The 26074-nt window shown below is 36.3% G+C and overlaps 2 protein-coding genes across 2 annotated transcripts; one reads left to right on the top strand and one right to left on the bottom strand.

Annotated features, from left to right (window-relative positions):
* On the top strand, positions 1–5378 carry LOC132101990 (uncharacterized). The gene is made up of 13 exons (XM_059507201.1): positions 1–160; positions 811–1016; positions 1094–1231; positions 1370–1508; positions 2311–2791; positions 2875–3016; positions 3103–3246; positions 3331–3389; positions 3473–3648; positions 3941–4341; positions 4416–4512; positions 4657–4849; positions 5125–5378. The coding sequence occupies exons 1-13, from the start codon at positions 38–40 to the stop codon at positions 5265–5267; spliced, it is 2442 nt and encodes an 813-aa protein (XP_059363184.1). The 5' UTR covers positions 1–37; the 3' UTR covers positions 5268–5378.
* Positions 5379–11217: 5839 nt separating this feature from the next.
* On the bottom strand, positions 11218–13308 carry LOC132101733 (regulator of G-protein signaling 9-binding protein-like). The gene has a single exon (XM_059506909.1). The coding sequence runs from the start codon at positions 12648–12650 to the stop codon at positions 11922–11924; it is 729 nt and encodes a 242-aa protein (XP_059362892.1). The 5' UTR covers positions 12651–13308; the 3' UTR covers positions 11218–11921.
* Positions 13309–26074: the final 12766 nt, after the last annotated feature.

The following is a 26074-nucleotide window of genomic DNA, read 5'->3' as shown; positions in this document are numbered from 1 at the left end:
GTCTCATAGGTGAAGTGAGCTCACGGGTTCAGATACCATGATGTCCTCAGCTGTGGTGTTGAATCTTCTGCTTCTGGTGTCCATTGCTTTAGCAGAACACCACTATGGAGGCTCGGTGACCTTCAGCCCTAAAGGAGCCAATGCAGATGGGAGCATGAGGGTGAGAGTTTATTTTTTATTTGTATTTAAAAAGTGCGGAATTATGCAACACTGCCCTTTATTTACATAAATACAGAAAAAATGTAAAATGATGAACTTAATTGAAAATGTTTTCATTATTTATGCATACAGAATAAAATAACAAAAGAATACATTTGAAATAATATTAGATGTTGGTTGGTTAATTTAAGTCGATAAGCTAAAATAATATTTATGAAAATGAATTCTACACTTGATTTGGTCCTCTGCACATAAATGTAAAAAATAAAATATAATTCTAATGCTGCACTGCAGTGTACTAATATATCAATGACAGAAATGGGGAGAATCAACCATGGAAATAAATCAGATGGAGAAAGTAACGTCATTTTTAAGAATAGATTAATATAAAGTAACAATTTTTATTGATGAAGAGTATTTTTCTCTGAACTTTGACATTAATTGGCTAAACAGATATCTGGGATGACTATTACTCTTAAAATTATATGTATAATTTGAACAGTTTAATTAGTAAATTATATTATATTATGATTTGTTACGATATAATGCGGTATTTGTTGTCACTGATTTGCATTTTTAATTATCTATAACACCAAAATGTGAAAAGTGAAATTAAAATAAATACTGACTCTACCAGTGTTCTGTCAACAGGTTGAGTTTCGATTCAAGCGAACCTATGACTGGTGTACGTCTAGTTGGTGGTTCTGCGCCTCTGGAAATTGTGGCTATGAATCCAGCAGTGTAGAAGGTCAAATCGATAGAAGCTCTAACGGCAGAAGTGGTTACACCAACAGCTGGTGCCAATCAGAGAATGTTGTCACAAGAAACATCCATGGAAACACACCCTTTGATCTGCAGTGAGTAACTGAATTTGTTTAAAATGAATATTGAAATGTACATTCAACATTATCTAAAATACACCGTTGTACCGCAGGGACTCCTCGTGCTGCTGGGTGCCTACAGTCAATGGTGTTGGTTCGTGGTTCTTCAAAGCACATGTAGATCTAGGCATAAGGGCTGATACCAATCAACCCAACCGTTCACCTGTCACCACTACTTTACAGCTTCTACGGTTAGTCTTAAATAGTTTCCTATGAACACAATTAATCACTAATGAGAATGCATGTTAAAACTTAAATTTGAAAATGTGATGAAAATATGATCTATATATTTATATATATATATATTTGTTAAAATTTTTATCCTTTAGTGTACCCCAAAACTGTCCTCGTAAATATCATCTGATAGCCTATGACCCAGATGGTGACCAGGTCAGATGTAGATATGGAGCTCAGCAGTATTCTGAATGTGCCACATGTGACCAGCCAAGTGGTTTCCAACTAGATCAAGTAAGAAACGCAAAATATTAACAGAATAATGTAATTTATACAGCTACGAACCAGTGGGAAGGCCAGATCTGTGGGTGAATCTTCATTGCAGCCTATTAGTGTGTTTCTGAATGACAATCCAAATCGGAATGAAAACTTTAAACTTGAAAAATTATACATTTATAGCCTACTAAATAAAACAAAACTGAATTAAATAAAAACTAGAATAGGCTACACCCTATTAGACTAAGGTATTATACCTACAGAGAAGAATGAAAGAATATATTATTTATTATGAATGAAATGCTGAATTTTTTTAAAAGCTGTTCATTTAGAACGGTCAGAAAGAAACAGTTTATCAGAATGATTCCGTCTTTCACACTATTTAGTTTGAATTTGAATTGAATTTGAAAGATTCCCTGGAATGAATCAAACTTTCTAAAGCTACAAACGAAAGAAGGAGAAGCGTTTAAAATGAACTAATTCACTAGAATGCATCGGACAAGACAAAAAGGAGAGAGAGCAAGAGCGGTTATTTACCTCCACTTGCTCAGCAGTAAAGTAAAACAAATACGGCATTAAAACAGCAAACGTCGTGTTCGTGGTGTTGCATTCGTGAAATAAAATGATTACTCTTTACAAAATATGTTTACACAACAGATGTGATTATTTTAGTAATTTCATTTAATCTCCACACAGTAAGAAACCTGTATTCTGGCAGCTTCTATCAATCACCTAATAAAAGCTACTAGAACCGTTTTTGAAAAAAATAAGGAAAAAACACAATAAACATACTAATTTGAACATCTCAATTATTCATTAGCGTGCCTGCACACTGGACTACAGCTATGCCTCCACAACAGGCGTCTACGGATTTGAGCTGATTGTGGAGGATTTCCCCAGGAAACACACCACTCTGGCTTATACTGATGGCTCCAGCTCTTACAGATGCTCTCTTAGTGGTGGAAGACACCGAAGGTCAATTAATGTGACACCGTACCCCTGGTATTACCAAAGTTACACAACTGTACCATGGTGGCAACAAACTACTCCCTCACAATGGTGGTTGTGGTGGCAAAACCAGCAGTCGACCACCGCTGCACCTACAACTACTCCATGGTGGTGGTGGCAACAGCAATACACAACCGCTGCTTCACCTACATCGGCCCAATGGTGGTGGTGGCTGCAGACCACAACCACAACTACAACAACAGAACCACCTCAAGAGTACACAACTTCCATGACTTCACATCAGCGATCTTACGAACCTTTCAGCAAGCTCCCTCTGCAATTCAGTCTTCTCGGTAAGGCTTTCTCAACAATCACCTAAACATATTAGTAGTATCAGTGTGCCTAATGTGTGTCTTTCTCATTTGTATCACTGCAGTTGATTCAGCTGCTCCTTCCTGCACTGAGGGACATTACATACCTCACTTTGTGTCACCAACGCCACGAAATGGAGATGAAATCCAAGCTACGCCACTCAGTGAAGTGGAAATCCGGGTTAAGGCTGCAGCAGCTTATGCAACGTAATACACATGTGAATGCAATCAATGCATCAAGTTTTTTCAATTATTAGATGGGTGTTTAACATGGGTTTATTTTTCATTCTCAGGGTTACTGATGTCATTATCAGCGGTCCTTTGAACATAACTAAGCATGCTTTGAGCACTGGAGAGTATGCAATCAGATGGACACCAATGAGGAACGACCTCGGCGATCATTTTCCCGTGTGTTTCATTGCTGAGAGCATGAGCGGGTGGGTAAACTATTAATATTTAAAATCTAGCAGAACTGAATTTCATACATTCCATAAATATTACTATTTATTATTGATTTACAGAAGCAGCGTTTATCAGTCTGAAATGAGATGTGTCATCATCACCGTTGGACGCCAAACTGGTTAGTAATTCACTTTTACTTGGACAACTATGTTTTGCCTGCACAATTTTGGTATCAGTTCTAATGACTGAACACATTTACAGTGAATGCAAATGTGATTTGCACTGCAAACAACATGGTCGTTGAAATTGAGCAGCTGCACTCCGTCGGGCTCCACAAGGACTATCTGCGACTCAATGATCCTGCCTGCACTTTGGACTCAAACGGCACTCATGTGTTGGCAAACTTCTCCCTCAATGCTTGTGGTACCATGATTGAGGTAAAACTCTTCTCATAGGCTCAAAAGAAAGGAAGAAATTATCAAAAATTAAATGTTCCTCATGTCCTTTCGAACCAATTTAGTTTCCCATCATCCCTTAAACACACAAGTCAGAACTTTTCTTTTTGAACATTGAAAGCTGAGAAAGCTCCGTCATCTGTGGTGTATTTTTGGTGCTTTTGGTAATAAGTTCCATCCACTTTTGCTGTATGGAAAACAGAAGTTTGGACATTCATGTTTGTTGTGGCATTGGTGTGTTTAAAAGTTTTTCATTCTCCATTCCCTTCTACAGGAGGATGAAGAGTTCATCATTTTCAAGAATGAAATTTTCTCAACTGATGACCCGAACAGCATCATAACCAGAAAGCACGAGGTGGAGATTGCGTTCTCCTGTCGTTACGAGAAGAAAAACAACATCTCACTGCAGTTCACCGCACGGAGACACATAACCACCATCACAGAGAAAGGCTTTGGTACCCTCACCTACAGCTTCGGACTCTTCAAAACAGCAAACTACCTCACAGAAATAGACGTGACTGCATATCCGGCAGAGTATGAGCTTGGGGAGATGATTTACATGCAGATTGAATCCCAGTCTACAATCAACAACACCGAGCTTTTTGTCGAATCCTGTGTCGCGACACCATACAATGACCCCAACTACCAAACACCCTACACAATTATCCAAAACGGGTAAGAACAATCAACCATGAGCTGCAGATGCATTAGCATTATCAGATTAATTCTATATCAATTATGTTCTTCAGGTGCATATTGGATGAAACGGTTGAGTTCTACACAAGCCACGAGCCAATGGTCCGCTTCGGCCTGCAAGCCTTCCAGTTCATCGGAATGCATGAGCAGGTAAAAACCTGCTGATTGATTGACTGGATTATGATGAAAGTCGTTTAGCAGCCAACATACTGTACAAAAACATAATGCTGCTACTGACCAATCAGAATTGAGTATTCCAGACAGCCATGACTTCATCTCTCTCTTTCTCCCTAGGTGTTCCTCAGCTGTTCGGTGATTCTGTGCGAGGCCAACAATCCCAACACCCGCTGCTCTCAGGGTTGCATCAGCAGCACAGTCGCTCCACCGGCCCACCACCATCACAGAAGAGAGGCTCCCATCCAGACCGGCAGTCACTTAGTCTCCCAGGGTCCCCTGCGGCTGAAGAGGAGCGTAGAGGAGCATGAAGGTAAAACCTCAGAAACAAGAAAACATATTCGATTAGAATGATTATTTATGGAATACTATTTTAAAGGGGCATTCAATGAAACATCTTGTGTTATATTTCTAAAGTCTTTTCTATTGAAATAAAATAAGAATACATATTTCAAATAAATTAGTTGTTTAATTATAATTTATAAATCTATAAATATGTAAATATAATTTAATATATAGAAATATTTGATATATATATATTACTATATATGATGTATTGACTGACATATTTTTGTGTTTTTTCCACAGTGTCCTCCACAGTCTTGAACCTGAATCTGGTTTTCATTGTGGGATGTCTCCTTGCAGCTGTTGGCATGGTGTGTGGTGTTCTCATCTACAGAACCAGGAGATCAGACGTCAAATATCAGGCTCTTAAATCAGATGAAATTTAATGGATCTTCTCTAAGACTTCAAAAAATGTGTCTTCTTTTCTCACTGATAGAAGATTCTGGCTTTAATAGACTTGGTTGATCTTTTTTTTTTTTTTTTTATATTGTATTATAATCCATAAATGGTTGTTAGAGTTATTTTTCCTAAATGTCACTGTTTCTGTCTATCAGTGTGTATCTCTGTTATTGCACTTTTTAGATTGCTGATGACAATAAAATATATAAAGAAAATGAGTATCAGATTGATTTAAAAATAATTTAGATAATGCATATCCACAAAGATAATTAAATGAACATAGCTTCTAGAGTATATTGTTGTTTTCATCTGTTTTCATATTCACCAAAGGCATAAGAAATAAGAGCATAAGAAATGCTTTCACACCAATCTAATGAATTCAAATCAATGCCAAATTGGCTCAATAAATAAAATAACCATGAAAATATTTAACATATAGCATGATTTGGTTGTATTTAAAAGTGTTATGCTGACTGAAATGACAGTCTTGCGTTGTACTGATATTTCTGGAGTCAAGATATAATCAAATAAAATAAATGTAAAATATTTTTAAAAAGATATTTAATGAAAATATTTATGAGACTGATCCATTGAAACCCAACTGTTCAACGGTAAACACCTTTCACACCAAACAAATCAAAATCAACTCAAATTACATCATATAAACTGTCCAGTTCAGTTCCAGTTTACACACACAAACAAAGCAAGCTGTAATTAGTTCTGGGGCAGATCTTCATCAGGTTGCGGAGTTACACTGAGGCTACAGATCAATTGTCAAAGCAGCTTCTAATGTGATGGCGTGACTCTGAAACTCAAGCTTGTCAGCACAACACTGCATTGTAAGGAATTGATCAATTAACAATTGTTCCAGTATATGTTTACGTACCATGTCTCCTTGACGAAACGATCGCACCTGATCATACAAGTCATCAAAATGAAAGCAAAAATAACCAACGACAAATATTTTTGTTTGTTTTTGTTATACTTTTAAACGCATGGGTGGAAAGCACAGTCCACTGACAGGCATTCAACTCATTAGCATTCAGGCGCAAAACACTATCAACATGAAGAATCTGTGCACTCTATTTAACAATAGTCACAGATAGTATGACAAAAATAAGTTACTATCAGCACAGCACAAGAACTGTTCAGTAAACTTACACTTGGCTGATAGCAAGTTCTGATGCAGATGGGCGATCATTGTAATTATTTTCCATCAAGGTGGAATTTTTAATTGGAACTATTGTATCACTTTCTGTTCTGTTATTGCTCATCAAAGAGGATTAGAGAACATTTATTAAGCTGTCAGTCAATGTCAGACACTGATATCATTTGTCACAATGTCATTCTGCTTGTGAAACTTACTTGTAATGTATAGAAATATAAACTAAATGTTCTGAGATTGTGTAAAGCAGGAAGTCGTTTCATCTTATTTTGGATTCATTTCAAACCCAATACACATCTCAATGTACAATGTAAAAGAATATCAAAGTAAAATACAGAGCTTTTTGAAACATAATATAAGTACGGGATTTTTTCAGGTTTAATTGAAGTAAATTAAAAACTTCTAAAAGAGTTAAGACCAATTTAAAAAAAAAAGTAAAAAAATGGATTGAAGGGAACACAATACTTCATTATGGAGAACATGAATTCTTCACATTTCAAAACTGAAAATACAACTTACAACCGATCTTAATTACTATTCGTTTCATTTTATACAAAAAATAGTTTAACTAGAAAATGGAAATAACTTTTACTGTGCCTGATTTGATCACACTGCACAAACATGATATTATTCCTCAATATATTTGTCTTGTTTTCCAGTGCAAATGTCTAAAATTCTTAAATCAAGGTAGACGCAAAAATTATGCATAAGAAGTCTTGTTTTCTGAGAAATGTATCAAAATGAAGTGAATTTATGATAACAAAATGACAAATATCTGCCAAAATAATTCATTAAAAAACTTAATTCAAAGGGGAAACAAGTTTTCATACCCCATTTGTTCTTGTTTTAAGCATAAACATTGTTTATAAACAAAAATAAATTCACAAAAAAAAAATTTTTATCTTCATTTTGCATTAGGGACGTTTAGACATTTGTACTGGAAAAAAAGATATAGATATTGACAAAGATATTAATTTTTACAGTGCATGCAACATTTCATTTGTGGAAGTGTAAATTAAGACTTTTTAAGGCTCTCAGAAACCCTGCAAGTATAAGGTTATTCGGGTCCAAATGACTATTAATTGTAGTAAAATCATGTTTGACTTGTTCTAACAAAAAGTTGTGATCTCAATCTAATCAGTGTGCCATCGATCATAAAAGTATTTTCCACCCATCCAGTCTGAAATTCTTGGTTTACAGGCTTTTCTGGATGTTTTCGATGATCTTTCATTTCATCACACAGTTCTATCACTGTCATGCTGCATCCTTCATGCAAAGAAAAAAAAATGAAAGTGTTAGCTTCATCTTGTCACTTGATTTCAAGCCTAATGCAGTTCTATGCTTCCAACTAAATGCATCAGCAAGTACCTTTCAAAGTCTGCAGTCCAGAAAGAATTTCTGTTCAAGTTTTGAACTCTTGGTAAACCTGGTGGTATTTCAGAAAGCAAACAGGCATTGTCTAAGTGGACTTATATCTTATTTCAGATAATTCAGTTTCTCATGCGAGAAACTGGAAAAGAGCAAAGAAAGCAGGAAATGTTCTCATATACAACAACCTATAATCTGCTAATTCAGAGATATTCATTATTTGCAACAAGATTTTCCAACCCACAGTGAACTTTGCTGTCAGACACAGGACATTTGGCATTGGACTGCAATTCTCTGAACCTGTTAACAATAACATGATCTGCAAGTGTGTGAGAAGCTTTGCTTTGACGAGTGTGAGTTTCACATTTAAATCATGATTTCTCAGAAGAGGGTTTAAGTTTTAGTATCGGATTCAAAAGACGTGTAAACTACAATTCAAACGTTTAAGGAAGGATTTTTTTTTTAAGTATGTCTATTATAATTTTTAAGTATGTCTTTTATAATGTTATATAAGATTTATATTTCAAATAAATGCTGTTCTTTTAAAATGTTATATTCCCCTGAATCCTAAAAAGTATATGGTTTCCCTGATAATATTAAGCAACAGCAATTTTCAATATTGATCATAATAAATATTTCTTAAGCAGCTAATCAGCATTTTAGAATGATTTCTAAAGGATCGTGTTTTAAACGTATAAGTTGTATATGATTTAATCATACTATTGGGCTAAAATTGCTGGTTTAATCCCTAAAAGAAGTTAACAAGATATCTCTATTATACCCAAACTTTTTGATAACAACCTGAAGTCTGATCCACACCACAGTTTATTACCGTAAAGAACTGCCCACTTACACAAGAAAAGAATGCATGACAGACAACTGAAATGAAGTCCTTGTTCTTTTTGTTTTCACATGCCACTTAAGGGCAAGTAAACTGCTCTACTACAATAATAGACTGGTATGAGGAAACCACATCAAAAATGCAACATGGAATATGTGATTTGAACATCAGTGCTGATTTCATAGAAAAAACAAAAGGTTCAAACATAAACATATCATCATCAATATAGAGACTGCTAAAGACTTTTACTAGATAAAAAAAAACACATTTTCCTTTCAGTGATGATAACTCTTAGCTCTGTAAAATCATTTTTGATTAAAAGATTGATTAATGTTTCAACTTCAAATTTTCACCTTCAGTGAACCTGTTCAATTTTCAGTCAAATAAAGCCCTTGTATAAGGAAAGACTACAGTTTTTACCATCACTAGCACCCATTTTTCAACAAGTAGATCAAAACTGAATAAGACAGCTTTGCTACATTTCTACAGTAATACTAATATATTTCAAATATACTAAATTAAACGCTGAACAGTAGAGAGCTGTCATTCTTGTTTTGTAAATCATTTTGCACATAAGAAAGAATGCTATATGTTGCAAGTATTTTTTTATGAAGTGTTTTATGAAGGACAAAGTGTGTTTGTTGGGTGAAAACTATTGTTAGTGGTGTGGTAGTTTTAGCACAATTTTGATGCAAAATGCATTTTGTATAAAGTTTGATAAAAAGTTAAAGTATAAAAAGGTGCAAGTGCACTATTTTGTATTTGTCCAATAGGTGGCAGGCCAGTATTTTAATGCTTTTAAGACTAACGTGCAGCAACAACAAAATCTAAAATAAAACGTTGTCATAAAAGGCACTGAGCAGCCATCAGAACTTTCTGTTCATATTTTATCATTTGAAGTAACTCTCTACAGGGTTGTAGACAGAGTTACCACATCTGACCAGTGGATATCAATCTATGACCTTTCTTGACACACACACAGTTTCCAAATTTATTTGTTTAGAGAGAGAGAGAGAGAGAGAGAGAGAGAGAGAGAGAGAGCATATCATCTAAAAAAAAGTGCATGGTTTTTCCAGGTCTGACAATCAAATTATTACAGCCTTCCAAGATATCCTGATTTTTCCATATGCATATGACCCTAAATTTAAACTTCTATCCAACCTACAATTAGAATGATAAGGTAACAAAGTCATCTTTAAGAGTTATGGCATTTAATGAATCTGAAAGCATGTAAATATTCTGTCCATCTGTTTCAAAAACAATTGATATAAATGCATATTCTTTCTGTGGAGCTACAAACTAACCTTATTTGGTATTTCCGCATTGTAAGATAAATATAGTTCAACCGTACTGGAAACAATAAATTGGCAATATCAAACCAGCAGAAGAAATAAAGAACAAAAGTAGGATTTCACGTGATTATCAATTATCATTCTTATTACAAGTGAGTACATAAATACAAAGTAAACAAAACCCATGTAATAAATACTTGAATACCTAAAAATAAACCGATGCATCCATGCGATTTATCCCCAAACTTCCCCAAATATCACTAGAAGTTTCTAGTTATATCACTACTTTGATGTGCACTATAGCTAAATATTAATTAGTTGTTTTAATGCTCATTGCTAACTAACAGGAAAACTGCAAAAATTGCTATTTTGCTTTCTGTTTGATTACTGAACACAAAGACAAATAAAGAAATCATTGTATATACGTTATATACCATATGTTTACAAGCACTGCTGCAGTTTCAGTTCTCTCTTAGCTTTCCTAATGAATGTTTGATACCTGCCTTGGCCTTTAAATGGCATCGATTTTCTTACCTGACGCTCCATTCCAGGGAGCCACTCAACAAGTGTTTGTTCCAATCATTATGGACTCCTGAGTCGCACGGCACGGCGGTAGACTAATTAATCAATCAAACTTGAGTAAAAGCTGGTTACACTGTAGAAGGAGATGCATATGATTAAATTAACAGACTGTGAGTGGAAACGTTTTAGACAAAGTTTTTCATGCACTTAACAGACATATAATTTAATTTACATGTGGAATAGGTTTATGAACAGAAACCACACAATATTAGCATTAGGCAGTAAAGGATGCTTTGTGCACAGCGCAGTACAAATCTTCCTTTGGTTTAAAGAGGACTAACAGCTAATCACATTAAAGTCAAAAATACAACGTATGGCCTGTGGTGAGGAAACACTGTAAGACTACACAAGTAAATTGGATTTTGAATTATTCTATAAACACCTTTTTAATTAGTTCAGCAAGAATTATCTGCCAACTTAATCCTGAAGTCTAAAAAAAAAATTAACTAAGTGGATCAGATTTTAAAAATAACAATGGCTATATAAGCTTCACTCAAGATCTGATTGCGTAAGATAAATCAGCACTAATATGGTTTTCTAAAGTGCCTCTGAGACACCAGAGAGATCGGACTATATGGCTAAATAAGGTTAAAGAAAAGATAGAAGACAGTGTGGAATGAGACACCACCCATATTCAACATCAAGTGCTTGCTGAAGTGAACAGCCTTGAAACCCAAACAAAACACAAGCATCATTTACTTCATTTATTATAATAAATATATTGTATATACACTAATTTAACAAAGGTACAATTCATATATACAAATAAACTATAACAGACCGTTTTTCAGAACACACCTAAGAGCACAAGCAGTCAAAGATGGGCTATCTGCAGAAACATAAACAGACAGCTTGCAGAAGGACTAACAAGAATATCTTGGCGTGAATCCTCAGGAGGTCTGCAGAAACACGATGAGCAACCTTAAATATGTCACCTACCTACATAAACTGTGAAACAAATACCTGTTTAATGTGCACAGCCCTCTGATGCTCTAACAGAGGGTCACAAATGTTGTAGTCTTCATTTACCGAGTGGTGAAACTTCCAGATAGTGAGAGTGACAGTTATTTTAGGATACAAATTTGCTAAAATAAAAGCTTTTATGAGACAATCCCACTTCTGGTTGTGATCTGTCCAGTTTTTACATTCATGAGTTGAGGAACCGGTCATGATGGACCACCACTAGAGTTTTTATTCCTTTTGGGTATTCCCTTTAAAGTAAACACTGATGCATTTTACTAATACCCATTGAGGTGATCTGCTTATCTCCACACCAAGAGCATCATAAATCACCCCCACAATTTCACAGACCAACCGTAGCAACGTGTTGCTTCCTCCATAAGAACATCTAAAGCCCTGAGCCACTGTCATCCAGATAGATTATTTTCATCCATTATAGATTAATCACCAGATACCCCAGAATTCCAGCTATGAGCAAAACCGCGGTGAAAATGATCACTGCAAATACTTTCATCAGCCCAGTTTCTCCTTCCACAGTTTCTTTGGGTTCCTCCTCACAGATGGAGATGACACCAACCGATGAATTCCCAACGCTGACAGTGGATTTCAGCTCAGCTCCTGCCTCTTGCTTCGCCTCGACTGCCCACGGGGCCACCTGGACCTTCATCTCCATCTCCTCCATCATCTGGTCCACCTGAGCGATCTCGGTCTCCAGCTCTTTGAGGTCCACGGTGTCGATGTTCGCGTCTGCTTCGTACTTCATGTTTTGAACGCTCATGGCTCGAGCCGCCACGGTGGTGGTGCTGCCCGTCATTCCTGTCTGGATGAGGTGTCTCGTTGGCACTTTAAGAGGAAAATCCTGTCCGATCTCCAAGGACCGTTTCATGTCCACCTCCAGGAGCTCCACGCTGCTGGTGAAGAGCACCCAGAGGCGCTCATATTCGGCTCGATCATCTTTACTGATGTTCTTGTCCTTCAGAAGAGCCGTGAGTTTAGTCCTGTTGGCCACAGCCAGCTCCTGGGCTTTGTTTCGGGTCTTTTTGAGCTCCTCTCTGAGGTTTTGGGAATCAGATGTGCTCCCCAAAGCAATGACCAGATGCCTGTAGCAAGCTGTGACTTTGTTGAGCGCATCCAACATGGTCTTGCATTCGTCTTTGCCCATGTTTGCGCGGTGATACAGATAGGTTTTTCACCGAAAATCCACAAAACTAGTGAAAACGCTGGATGATAGTGTCTTTTAGTTTCCACGGGAGCAGAGCAGTCATACGAGTGCACTCATCATCATCATCATCGCTCTCGTCATTGCAAATTCCTCACCATCCATGTTCCCTGTTGATGCAGACAGACAGCAGCAGTCGGGCTTATCACTAAATGGATCCCTAAACGGCTTTAGTTGCGTTGCCGGAGATTAGAAGACTTCAGCAGACTATGTCCGCATGAATTTAAAACGTCGCCTCTCTTTTTGCACAACGTGCAATGCCATTTGAAACATAACAGGTGGTCATTTTAAAACTCCAAACAGAACGTCTACCTCCATGACGTCACAAAGGCATTCCGAGAGAGAGCAATGTAAACGGATTCTCCGAAGGCTGAATGTAAACAAACGCCCGAACGTTTTAATCGCGCCGGAGCTGTTCTCGTGTAATGTTTGTGGCTGTTGGTGATGATGCTGATAGTGATGGTGATGGAGATGCCGAGATTTTCAGAAGGCAGCAGCGATCCGTTATTCGTCCGTCATCCGTGATAAGAGCTTAAATAGGAGTAAATGCTTGCCAGTGAAATTATCAGTCTAGCATTCACATCCTGGAAGATCAGCCAAACCTGTCGCGATTGGTTGGCAGATACCATTTGATACCCTTTTTTATAGGTCTCTTAAAAGTAGGTTGCTTTTAATAGCTATACCAATAACTTTGTTATAAAATGTGTTATATTAGGCTATTTAAAAATGCTTTCATATAATATAGAATTAAAATAAACCGTTTACGCTTTTATTTTGTGCTTTGCTTGATGCCTCTCCACAGTAGGCTAAATGTTTTGTAATAGTGAACAGGTGGCAGTGCTACCTTTAAAAAAAGAACATGCAGTCCAATATTTAATCAGAGCTGATATTCAAAAATCATTACACTGATGGCATGGCTGAAAAGGTCTGCATCAAATATAGTTATTCCTTTACTAATCTGAATACCTCTCAAGTAGTTGTGGAGCACCTTATAACATTAACCCTGCTTGGAAGTGTTGATGCTGAGTGGCTTATAAGGTTTATTTTGTTAACAAGCAAAGCTTACAAGAGCTTAAATTTGGGCTTTAACTGAACTTGTGATTCTTATTTTAGATGCTTCAAACATAATTAGCACTTTAAGAGCTGTGTGCACCACATCAAATAGACCCTAAAAATAGCAAACATATTATTCAATGTTTTAAAAGAGATGCAAAATAATTTTTTTACAAAGATTCCCTGTGAAAGAGCTGTCCCATGAGGACTAAACAGATGGAATAGAATACCAGTACAACAACCAAAGCATTTAAACAAGTCTACATTCCACTTTTACTGTATTTTAAAATGTAAGTATTTGCAAGCCTAATTCTAGTCCTTTCTAGACTCTTTCTTTATCTCAAGGTTTTAGAAGCACTGATTTTGTTTTAAACTAAAAGTTATAGTTTCCCAAAAAAATTATTTTTGTCATCATTTACTCTCCCTCCAAATCTTTATGAGTTTCTTGCTTTTGTTGAACACTAAATGAAGATATTTTAATTAATCATGTTAAAAAAAAAAAATCCATACTATGAAATTCATTATTTATTTATTATTATTATTTTTTACATATGCAATGTTAATTAAGATTTCTCACACAAAAATATTATGTAGGTTTCATTACCATTTCTTTCTGACCCTAGAAATGTATTAATGTTATAACTTAACTGTGTGAGTCAGTTATTCCCAGAAAAGTATTTGTCATGTTCATTTATAGGGTTCTTAAAAATGGGAAAACTGAATTAGACCAATTCTAAGTTTACTACAACTAGAAATATGATTTTAGATGATCATATGTGTTTTATGTGCTGTGTCTACCATTGTATGGTATTTCAGTTAAAGAAATAGGCTTTGTTTTCTATATAGGTCACTTTCACTTAATCACCATTGGCAACCACTCAGCCATGTGCTACTTTCAAAAGCATCTCATTTCAAAACATCTTATGTCAGATTGGGTCTCTCATTAACTGACAGACACTTTTTTGACATAATGAAACCAGAGCCATGAGAACTTGTGCATTGACAAATCATATAGATTTCATAAATATATTGAAAGATTTACATCTATCTATCTATCTATCTATCTATCTATCTATCTATCTATCTATCTATCTATCTATCTATCTATCTATCTATCTATCTATCTATCTGTCTATCTGTCTGTCTGTCTGTCTGTCTGTCTGTCTGTCCGTCCGTCCATCCGTCTGTCTGTCTGTCTATCTATCGCACATTTTTGTTCAGTTATCCCCATATTCAAAAAATATTATAAGTATTCATAGACAGAAATAATTGGGGAGCGTATTTCCTCTTAACTGAATGAGAGAGCATGTGGAGTTGAGAATGCCAAATATATTTGAATGAAGGATTAGTCATGCATTAATAAGAGGGAAATATTGATTTTTTTTCTCGGTTTACCCTTTCCTCAGAGCATATGCAGATACAGACCCACACAGGCTGTGTAATGGGTAAGAATCTGTGCTGCTAGCACAAATGTCATGAGCAGGATCCCAGACTGGGGCAACCCTTAGCTGTGGCTTTGCTTCTGTTATGTCACTGTTGTCCCTGTGAGAAAGACGCATTACTCCAGGTCTGCTGTCTCTGCAATTCTAATCTGAATAAAAAAAGACACTGCCAAATAACAATTAATTTACAGACGACCTCTGCCTCATTTTAATTGATAATCATAGTGTCTTTAACATGTTTGTAAAATGAATAAATATAATTCCCTTGCAATTGTGTTGCATATTGTTTTACTGTACGGTAAGAGGCATGACGATACTTCACCTGCTGGGAGACCTGAAGGAAAAAACCTCCATGTTACCCTGGTGTGTAAATGCAGAACAGGCCATGCCATTACAACTGCTGCCACATAAGGTGAAAAACAGCACGTCCCTGCAGGCCACTGGGTGAGTTGACCTCCCATCACATCTGCAGCTGTGCCGGTATAATATGCCCACCCCAAGAGACTTCATATAGACTACATATACAGGCCTAATGCATCATGGTATTCATTGAAATGCCATGCAACTACCATCATTCAGTATTTTACCTGATGTAGAACAATATAGAGGAACCACACATATGAATTCAGTAGTTTGTTAACCTCATAGTGCAATTAAAATTGAAGCTTATCTGGTAATCTGCTTAGTATTTATTTCAATTCAAATGTAATTTGTTAGAGAATATATATATATATATATATATATATATGCATGCACCATCTTGCAGTGCAATTCATATTTCATTTGGGAACAAGTCTGTTTCATTTAATGGTACCTCATTTGTTACCATCTGTTCAAAACCTAATCATGACATCTGGTGCTGGCAGCTTATTGTTGTTTTCATGAGTACCTTTACAAATTCCATATTCATTTCTGCTTTGAGCTGAATTTATCTGCCACTGAGAAAATCTTGAAGAGCACTGACACATGACCAGCCATGCGCAGGGAAAATGTTGCTTGATGTTTAATATACACACTCTTGCAGTTTAAATCTAGATTAAAGACCCATCTCTTTAACCTGGTTTACACATAACATACTAATATGTTTTTAATATCTAAATCCGTTAAAGGATTTTTTTAGGACGCAGGTAAACCGGAACCAGGAACACTTCACATAACACCCGATGTCGCCTCTGGCTTGCTTAGTTGGGGGTCACTTCATCTACAGCGATATCGTTGACTTGATTGCAAATAAATGCACAGACACTATTTAACTGAACAGAGATGACATCACTGAATTCAATGATGAACTGCCTTTAACTGTCATTTTGCATTATTGACACACTGTTTCCCTAATGAATGTTGTTCAGTTGCTTTGACGCAATGTATTTTGTTTAAAGCGCTATATAAATAAAAGTGACTTGACTTGACTTGACTTGACTTTAATAGCTCTTCTCCAGTGGATGGAGAGGTGACCTGAAATACACCCATGGCAGGAAGCTCTTAGCCTTGAAGAGGGCAAATGAGCCCACAAGCTTCCAGCTGCTTCCCTGTCATAAGCAGTGAGGTTCGTATTAGCAGGTTCTATACTCTCCCTGGATATATTGAACTTAAAATGTACTCTTTAAAGGGATAGTTATTCCAATGTTATTCCAAACCTGTAGAGCTGCTTTAGAGCAGCTGAATTCAACTTGTTTTGATGGACTTAACTGTATACTTTTCTTTGTTCTGTGGAATAAAAAAGTAGATATTTTGAAAAATGTTGCTAACAAAACTGAAAAATGGTTTTTAGTTTTTTTTGACTTCCACCGCATGAAGAAAAAAAATAAATAGATAGGACGAAAAACACAATGCAAGTCAACAGAAATTGAAATTTTATAATGCTTCAAAGTATTTTTTTTTTCATGTTCCACAGAGGAAAGGAACACATTAAAACACGAGGGCAAGTAAATGATGATGTAATATCTTTTGTGGGGGTGTGTGTGTGTGGACTATCTCTTGAAGATTTTTTGACCTGATCAGCAACCCTGTAAAAAAACTTCCAGTAAATTAACTATGGAAAGGATGGCACATTTCTCTATGCCGAGCCATAGAAGCTAAATAAGTGTGTTTACTGGCCCCTTGGGGCACTTAAACATTTGCAAAAGATTACATATTAATGAGAAACTCAGAGCAGAGGAAGGCATACGGTTGCGAATGTTTACTCAAGCAGCTTCACAGTAGATGAAATATTAAAATGGTACAGAAAACATGCTAATGCACTATGAAGATGGTATTTGACTGAAGGGTCACCAGCCCAAACCACAGGATGATCTGCACATGCTGTAATCCAGATTACCAGGTTACTCAAGGTCCCTGGATTAACACTATAATGCTCACTAATACCTCTTTTAATGGAAGTAGCCTTTTCCTCACTCATCTTCTGACCATGTGAAATGGCTTCTTCAGATCAAAGTTTTCAAAAGGGATAGAGTGCTTAATCTGAGGAAGGAGGATATCAGCAACCAGCAAATACATTTACATGACAGTACATTCTGTACTTTTAGAAATACAAAGATTTGTATTTAGAATTGCAAGAAAATCCAATTTCCAATCTTCTAGTAGCCTGCATTTAGGTTATGTATTATAAGTGGTATATTTTATGTGTTAGACAACAAGTGTTATATGTTGAGTTATAGACAGATAAAGTTTTTTCTACAAATGTGACATTTAGGGATGTATTGTTTTTGGACTGAAATGAGGGCAAATTAACTTTTTTATGTTTTATATATATATATAAATATATATATATATATTAATACATTATATATTGCTGGGGACAAAAATTGCATCCAAGTATTATAAAAAATATTATTAATAATGTTTGTTTTTTATCAGCATAAGCATCTTAAGTAAAAATAAAAATGGAAATAGATACATAGATTTTTATCAGTTTGGTGTGAACTCCACTCCACTGAGGGGATATTAAAAATCATGGCTGATATGAAGTTTAATTCTTTTGTTACATGGAGATAACAGTTTGATTGCATTGTGGGAAATGGAAATGGAAAAGTCAATCTTTGCATCATCAATGCATACAAAAAAGTCACATACGATGCACAGAATTTTATGTTAAACATATCCATAAAGTGCTTAAATAAAATGTTCCGTGCTTCTTCCTCTAGATATCCACAGTGAATATTTAGAGTTCCTTTTGGAGTTTTTGGGTCTGCATTAAAAAGAGATGAGTGTTTTATTGGCTGAATAGGAAGAGAAAATAAAACAGCACACTAGCCAGATGAAAAGAACGGTAAAAGGAGTGCTCATCTTCTTTATTGAATTATTGATGGCACACTCCAGAGATTCATAGACTGTGTAGTTCCTGGCAGAGTCCTACACGCAATATCTGACCCGGTGTAACCGGAGATTCACATCACAATAGTGCCATGTCTGGATGTCTTAATGACAAGCCTCATCATCTCCTTTGCTGTTTTAATCTATTGTTATTGTTATTATCGTTTCTTGTCTGTTTGCACATACACTTTATTATACATTCCCCGTTATATTCATACTCTAACTTATGCTTTAACATAAATCTGCTGAGCCTTTCACAGATGACCTTGATGCCACCTGCAGTTGGATTATGAACCATGACTTCTCTCCACTTAAAGGGATCATCGGGACGGGAGACGAAGCATCTGTCAGTGCCAGTTTTAGCACTAATCTGATCTCATCTTCACTCGCAGATAGCTGAGAGCTCGAGGTGAGAGTGAAAAGCCTCCTCTTGCCACATTCAATACTGTCCAATGTTCGTCTTGCAACAAATAGATGTGGTTTTATCCTGTGTCATTCCAGTCACATGACAAAAGATTTCAAGAACAACCTGTACTTACACTCATAAAAGATGGGGCATATTAGTACCAGAACTTTTTTTTTTTTTTCATAATGTGGAAAAAAAGGTCAGAATTGCGACACAGAAATCAGACTTTCTTTCTCACATCTCCAAGTTTACGTCTTGCAATTTTGACTTTTCCTCTATGTATTCTGAGTTTACATCCTACTTGTTTCTCCATTTGAGAACAAAAAAAATATTTTTTAAGTCTTAACTGTGAGATAAATACATTGTTCTATTTTTTATTATTTTATACAAAATAAACTACAAAATCATTCAAAAATTACAGCCAATCAGAACAGCGTGTGGGCGGAGTCTCTTTGCAAGCGCACTGCACTCGCAACACAATTGCAGAAGCTTAACCGTTGTAAATGTTTAAGCTTCCAGAAAAAGTGTGTATCTTATATTCTTCAAGTCAGCAAGAGCAATGATATATCCCATTTCCACATCGGAAAGTGTTCATTTAGTCATGACAGATAGATTTTCCTCAGTGTTTCCTCATGTTTTAATGTTGTTGTTTGAAGACTTTGCAATATGGGGAATATAGGCCTCTGCCATGTGGTCCATAAAATGAAGCTTTATTAAATACAAAATACATACAAATTTATAAAGCATGTAATGTTTGATATGATAAATCTAAACTGGGTTTGGTCAATAGTCAGTTAACTTAATTTTGGTTTGAAGCACATTATCTTTGCCATTTTCAATATAGTAGTTTGAGAGTCCATAACAAAAACTGAAAAATGAATTCAGAGGGAAGCATGATGTAAGTGTCATATTACTCAGGAACTATCACTCAAATTATTCACAGCACAAATGGCAAGCATCTCATTACATGAGACAAAAAAAAAATGGAGGACCTGAATCTTGTGCTCTTTTGTTTCTTCATGCACGTTCAGTTCTGTGCACAGAGAACTAGCTTTGTCCACAGAGGCTGTTTTTGAGAGGTTTATAAAGGCTTTTAAAAAATAATTAGCTCCGACTCGTTCTTCTAAACACCCAGGTTTTTCATGCGGAGAAGCTTGTGGCATTAGTGGGATGTTTGATAGTTCAAGTTTAGTCAAAGATGTTTTGTGCAGACTGTTACAGCTCTGCCGCCTGCCACACCTGCTGTATCCCAGTCTTTATGAGCCCAAGCACTCGCTGCTCACTGCTGCTTCAGTTTGGCCAGCTGACAAAATCATTATCACTTCAATGCACTTTGCATACTACAAACAGCAAGAAGCAAAAGAACTGGATGAAGACAATTATGACGTGCCGTTAATTTCACACTTCACAAGATTTTAACATAGTAAATTAAATCTTTTAAAACTGAATTTACCTTTGATTGGATCCAAACACACACACACACACACACACACACACAGACACATGCAAACATACTGTATATTTGATTGTAACATTGTATTTTCACAACAATAACTTAAATGTTTTATTTATTTATTTATTTAAGTAATTACTCCTCTAAATAAATAACTTCAATATGATCATTTAAAAATACCAAAATAATTTAAAATCGTTATAAATGAAAGGCTGTACAACAAACACGGCCATCATACTTTACCATTTAAATAAACATTTTTAACATTTATTCAAATGCTATTTTTACATTACATTAGCAAGATTTTGTATAGAATAGAAGAATAGAAGTAAATTCTAAGTGTGTTTTATTTCGGAATGTTTTAGATTCTAATTACTGTAAAGACACTACTTTAATATGATGACTTTTTGTAAATAAAATCTGTATAAATGTAAACTTATTGAAATTTGTTTTTAATTATTATTAAAATACTGTTGTTGTTGTTATTGTTGCTTTCTTTTGTTTTACATTTTTACAAAAGAAATACTTTGTCTACAATATAAATGATGTAATTTCTTTAAATTCTAATAAGAATGTTTTATTTGAGAGTTTTATAGCTTCAGTATAATTTACTTTCATATGATGATGTATAAATAAATCTGTATAAATTAAAGCCACTACCATGCATAAATACTTACAGCCTTTACTTACAACTTTACTTACACAATACTTACATCAAAACATAGAAGTATTGTTTATTTACTAATAAAATGTTATTTACATTAAGTCAAGTCAAGTCAAGTCACCTTTATTTATATAGCGCTTTAAATAAAATACATTGCGTCAAAGCAACTGAACAACATTCATTAGGAAAACAGTGTCAATAATGCAAAATGACAGTTAAAGGCAGTTCATCATTGAATTCAGTGATGTCATCTCTGTTCAGTTAAATAGTGTCTGTGCATTTATTTGCAATCAAGTCAACGATATCGCTGTAGATGAAGTGACCCCAACTAAGCAAGCCAGAGGCAACAGCGGCAAGGAACCGAAACTCCATCGGTGACAGAATGGAGAAAAACCTTGGGAGAAACCAGGCTCAGTTGGGGGGCCAGTTCTCCTCTGACCAGACGAAACCAGCAGTTCAATTCCAGGCTGCAGAAAGTCAGATTGTGCAGAAGAATCATCCGTTTCCTGTGGTCTTGTCCTGGTGCTCCTCTGAGACAAGGTCTTTACAGGGGATCTGTATCTGGGGCTCTAGTTGTCCTGGTCTCCGCTGTCTTTCAGGGCTGTAGAGGTCCTTTCTAGGTGCTGATCCACCATCTGGTCTGGATACGTACTGGATCCGGGTGACTGCAGTGACCCTCTGATCTGGATACAGACTGGATCTGGTGGCCACGGTGACCTCGGAACAAGAGAGAAACAGACAAATATTAGCGTAGATGCCATTCTTCTAATGATGTAGCAAGTACATAGGGTGTCATGTGAAGTGTTCACGGTTCCGGTTTACCTAATTAATGCAGCCTAAAAATCCTTTAACGGATTTGGATATTAAAAGCATATTAGTATGTTATGTGTATGCCAGGTTAAAGAGATGGGTCTTTAATCTAGATTTAAACTGCAAGAGTGTGTCTGCCTCCCGAACAATGTTAGGTAGGTTATTCCAGAGTTTAGGCGCCAAATAGGAAAAAGATCTGCCGCCCGCAGTTGATTTCGATATTCTAGGTATTATCAAATTGCCTGAGTTTTGAGAATGTAGCGGCCGTAGAGGATTATAATGTAAAAGGAGCTCATTCAAATACTGAGGTGCTAAACCATTCAGGGCTTTATAAGTAATAAGCAATATTTTAAAATCTATACGATGTTTGATAGGGAGCCAGTGCAGTGTTGACAGGACTGGGCTAATATGGTCATACTTCCTGGTTCTAGTAAGAACTCTTGCTGCTGCCTTTTGGACTAGCTGTAGTTTGTTTACTAAGCGTGCAGAACAACCACCCAATAAAGCATTACAATAATCTAACCTTGAGGTCATAAATGCATGGATTAACATTTCTGCATTTGACATTGAGAGCATAGGCCGTAATTAAGATATATTTTTGAGATGGAAAAATGCAGTTTTACAAATCCTAGAAACGTGGCTTTCTAAGGAAAGATTGAGATCAAATAGCACACCTATGTTCCTAACTGATGACGAATAATTGACAGAGCAGCCATCAAGTCTTAGACAGTGTTCTAGGTTATTACAAGCAGAGTTTTTAGGTCCTATAATTAACACCTCTGTTTTTTCAGAATTTAGCAGTAAGAAATTACTCGTCATCCAGTTTTTTATATCGACTATGCATTCCATTAGTTTTTCAAATATAGAGCTGAGTATCATCAGCATAACAGTGAAAGCTAACACCATGTTTCCTGATGATATCTCCCAAGGGTAAAATATAAAGCGTGAAGAGTAGCGGCCCTAGTACTGAGCCTTGAGGTACTCCATACTGCACTTGTGATCGATATGATACATCTTCATTCACTGCTACGAACTGATGGCGTATAAGTACGATTTAAACCATGCTAATGCACTTCCATTAATGCCAACAAAGTGTTCAAGTCTATGCAAAAGAATGTTGTGGTCAATTGTGTCAAATGCAGCACTAAGATCCAATAAAACTAATAGAGAAATACACCCATGATTAGATGATAAGAGCAGATCATTTGTAACTCTAAGGAGAGCAGTCTCAGTACTATGATATGGTCTAAATCCTGACTGGAAATCCTCACATATACCATTTTTCTCTAAGAAGGAATATAATTGTGAGGATACCACCTTTTCTAGTATCTTGGACAGAAAAGGTTCATGTTGTTGGTTTAGATGATTTAACAAGTTTATACAATTCTTCCTCTCCTATGGTAGAGAATGAGTGGAACTGTTCCTCAGGGGGTCTATAGTGCACTGTCTGATGCGATACTGTAGCTGACGGCTGAATGGTTGCAATTTTATCTCTAATAGTATTGATTTTAGAAGTAAAGTAGTTCATAAAGTCATTACTGCTGTGGTGTTGGGTAATGTCAACACTTGTTGAGGCTTTATTATTTGTTAATTTAACCACTGTATTGAATAAATACCTGGGGTTATGTTTGTTTTCTTCTAAAAGAGAAGAAAAGTAATCGGATCTAGCAGTTTTTAATGCTTTTCTGTAGGATAGGTTACTTTCCGCCAAGCAATACGAAATACCTCTAGTTTTGTTTTCCTCCAGCTGCACTCCATTTTTCAGGCTGCTCTCTTTAGGGTGCGAGTATGCTCATTATACCATGGTGTCAAACTGTTTTTCTTAACCTTCCTTAAGCGTAGAGGAGCAACTGTATTTAAAGTGCTAGAAAAGAGAGAGTCCATAGTTTCTGTTACATCATCAAGTTGTTCTGAGGTTTTGGATATGCTAAGGAATTTGGATACATCAGGAAGATAACTTAAAAAGCAGTCTTTTGTGGTAGAAGTGATGGTTCTTCCATACTTGTAACAAGAAGTAGAATTTACAATTTTGGCTATATGAACTTTGCACAAAACTAAATAATGATCTGAGATATCATCACTTGGCTGCATAATTTCAACACTATCAACATCAGTGACATGACAGTATTAAATCTAGAGTATGATTTCGACAATGAGTAGGTCCTGAAACGTGTTATCTAACCCCAATAGAGTTCAGAATGTCTATAAATGCTGATCCCAATGCATCTTTTTCATTATCAACATGGATATTAAAATCACCAACTATTAAAACTTTATCTGCAGCCAGAACTAACTCGGATGTAAAATCATCAAACTCTTTAATAAAGTCTGTATGGTGCCCTGGTGGCCTGTATACAGTAGCCAGTACAAACATAACAGAGGATTTATCATTAACATTTGTTTCTCTGGATAATGTTATATGAAGCACCATTACTTCAAACGAGTTATACCTGAAGCCTGCCCTCTGAGAAATCCTGAAAATGTTGTTATAAATTGAAGCAACACCTCCCCCTTTGCCTTTTAGACGCGGCTCATGTTTATAACAGTAATCTTGGGGGGTGGACTCATTTAAAATAATGTAATCATCAGGTTTTAGCCAGGTTTCTGTCAAACAGAGCACATCCATATTATGATCAGTGATCATATTATTTACAAAAAGTGTTTTCGTAGAAAGGGATCTGATATTCAATAAGCCAAGCTTTATCATTTGTTTATCCATATTGCATCTGTTTTTTATTTGTTGAACCTCAATTAAATTGTTAATCTTAACTTGGTTTGGACGTTTTTTGTATTTTCTAGTTCGGGGAACAGACACAGTCTCTATAGTGTGATATCTAGGTGAAAGAGTCTCTATGTGCTGAGAATTAGCTGACCTCTGTGACGTGAGGCAGCTAGCAGAAGGTCGGTTTAGCCAGTCTGTATGCTTCCTGACCTGGGCCCCAGTTAGTCAAGTATAAACACTAAGACTATTTGCCATATTTCTAGAGAGAAGAGTTGCACCACCCCAGGAGGGATGAAGACCATCTCTTTTCAACAGGTCAGGTCTGCCCCAAAAGCTCGTCCAATTGTCAATGAAACCTATGTTATTCTGTGGGCACCACTTAGACATCCAGCCATTGAGTGATGACAATCTGCTATGCATCTCGTCACCACGGTAAGCAGGGAGGGGACCAGAGCATATTACAGTGTCTGACATCGTGCTTGCAAGTTCACACACCTCTTTAATGTTAATTTTAGTGATCTCCGACTGGCGAAGTCGAACATCATTAGCGCCGGCATGAATAACAATCTTACTGTATTTACATTTAGCATTAGCCAGCACTTTTAAATTTGCCAAGATGTCAGGCGCTCTGGCTCCCGGTAAACATTTGACTATGGTGGCTGGTGTCTCTATATTCACATTCCGTACAATAGAATCTCCAATAACTAGAGCACTTTCATCAGGTTTCTCAGTGGGTGCATCACTGAGTGGGGAGAACCTGTTTAATGTTTTGATCGGAACAGAAGAGCGGTGTTTTGACCCACGACTACGCTGCCTCACCATCACCCAGTTGCCCAGCTGCAGGGGCTCTGTTGCCAGAACCGAACAATGTACAGGAATCCCTGAGCTAGACGCATCCAAAGCCGTATCTAGAGCCCTAACATTCTTACTGTCCTCAATTAAAGTTTGGATGCGTGTCTCTAATTCTGAAATCTTCTCTGTCAGCCTAACTATTTCCCTGCATTTATCACATGTGAATCCCTCATCAGCGACAGAGATAGATAAACTGTACATGTGGCAAGAGGTGCAAATAACAATAGCAGGAGAAGCCATTACTCACCGTCCTTGATGAAATAGGAGAGGAGAAAAGAAACAGCGATAGGTTCGAATGAAAACGCTAATGACAAGCTAACGAGTGCTAACGCTTTGCAGGTGTACTGCACTCACGGATATAAAATAAAAGTGACCGATCAAAATTAATCTGATAAGATTGATCGATAATATCAGAAATATGGTGTGAATTAAGTTATATTTTATCACTTTAAAAAACAGAGAGTGATAGTAAGATAAAGATTCTAGATAAAAAAATAAAATAAAATAAAAACAGCTACACGGGGCTACGATTAGCTACAGAAGGCCAACAGGAAGTAGAGAAAACACTGTCCAACAGCGACACCCGCAGTCAAGGTCTGTGGACTGGTCTGTTAATTTCCGTCTTCCTTCAGTCAGTGTTCCTCATTGCCCTT

This window comes from Carassius carassius, chromosome 23 (assembly GCF_963082965.1).
Source record: "Carassius carassius chromosome 23, fCarCar2.1, whole genome shotgun sequence".
Lineage (NCBI taxonomy): Eukaryota > Metazoa > Chordata > Actinopteri > Cypriniformes > Cyprinidae > Carassius > Carassius carassius.
The sequence above is the reverse complement of the archived record's forward strand: the minus strand, read 5'-3'. Positions and strand labels throughout refer to the sequence as shown.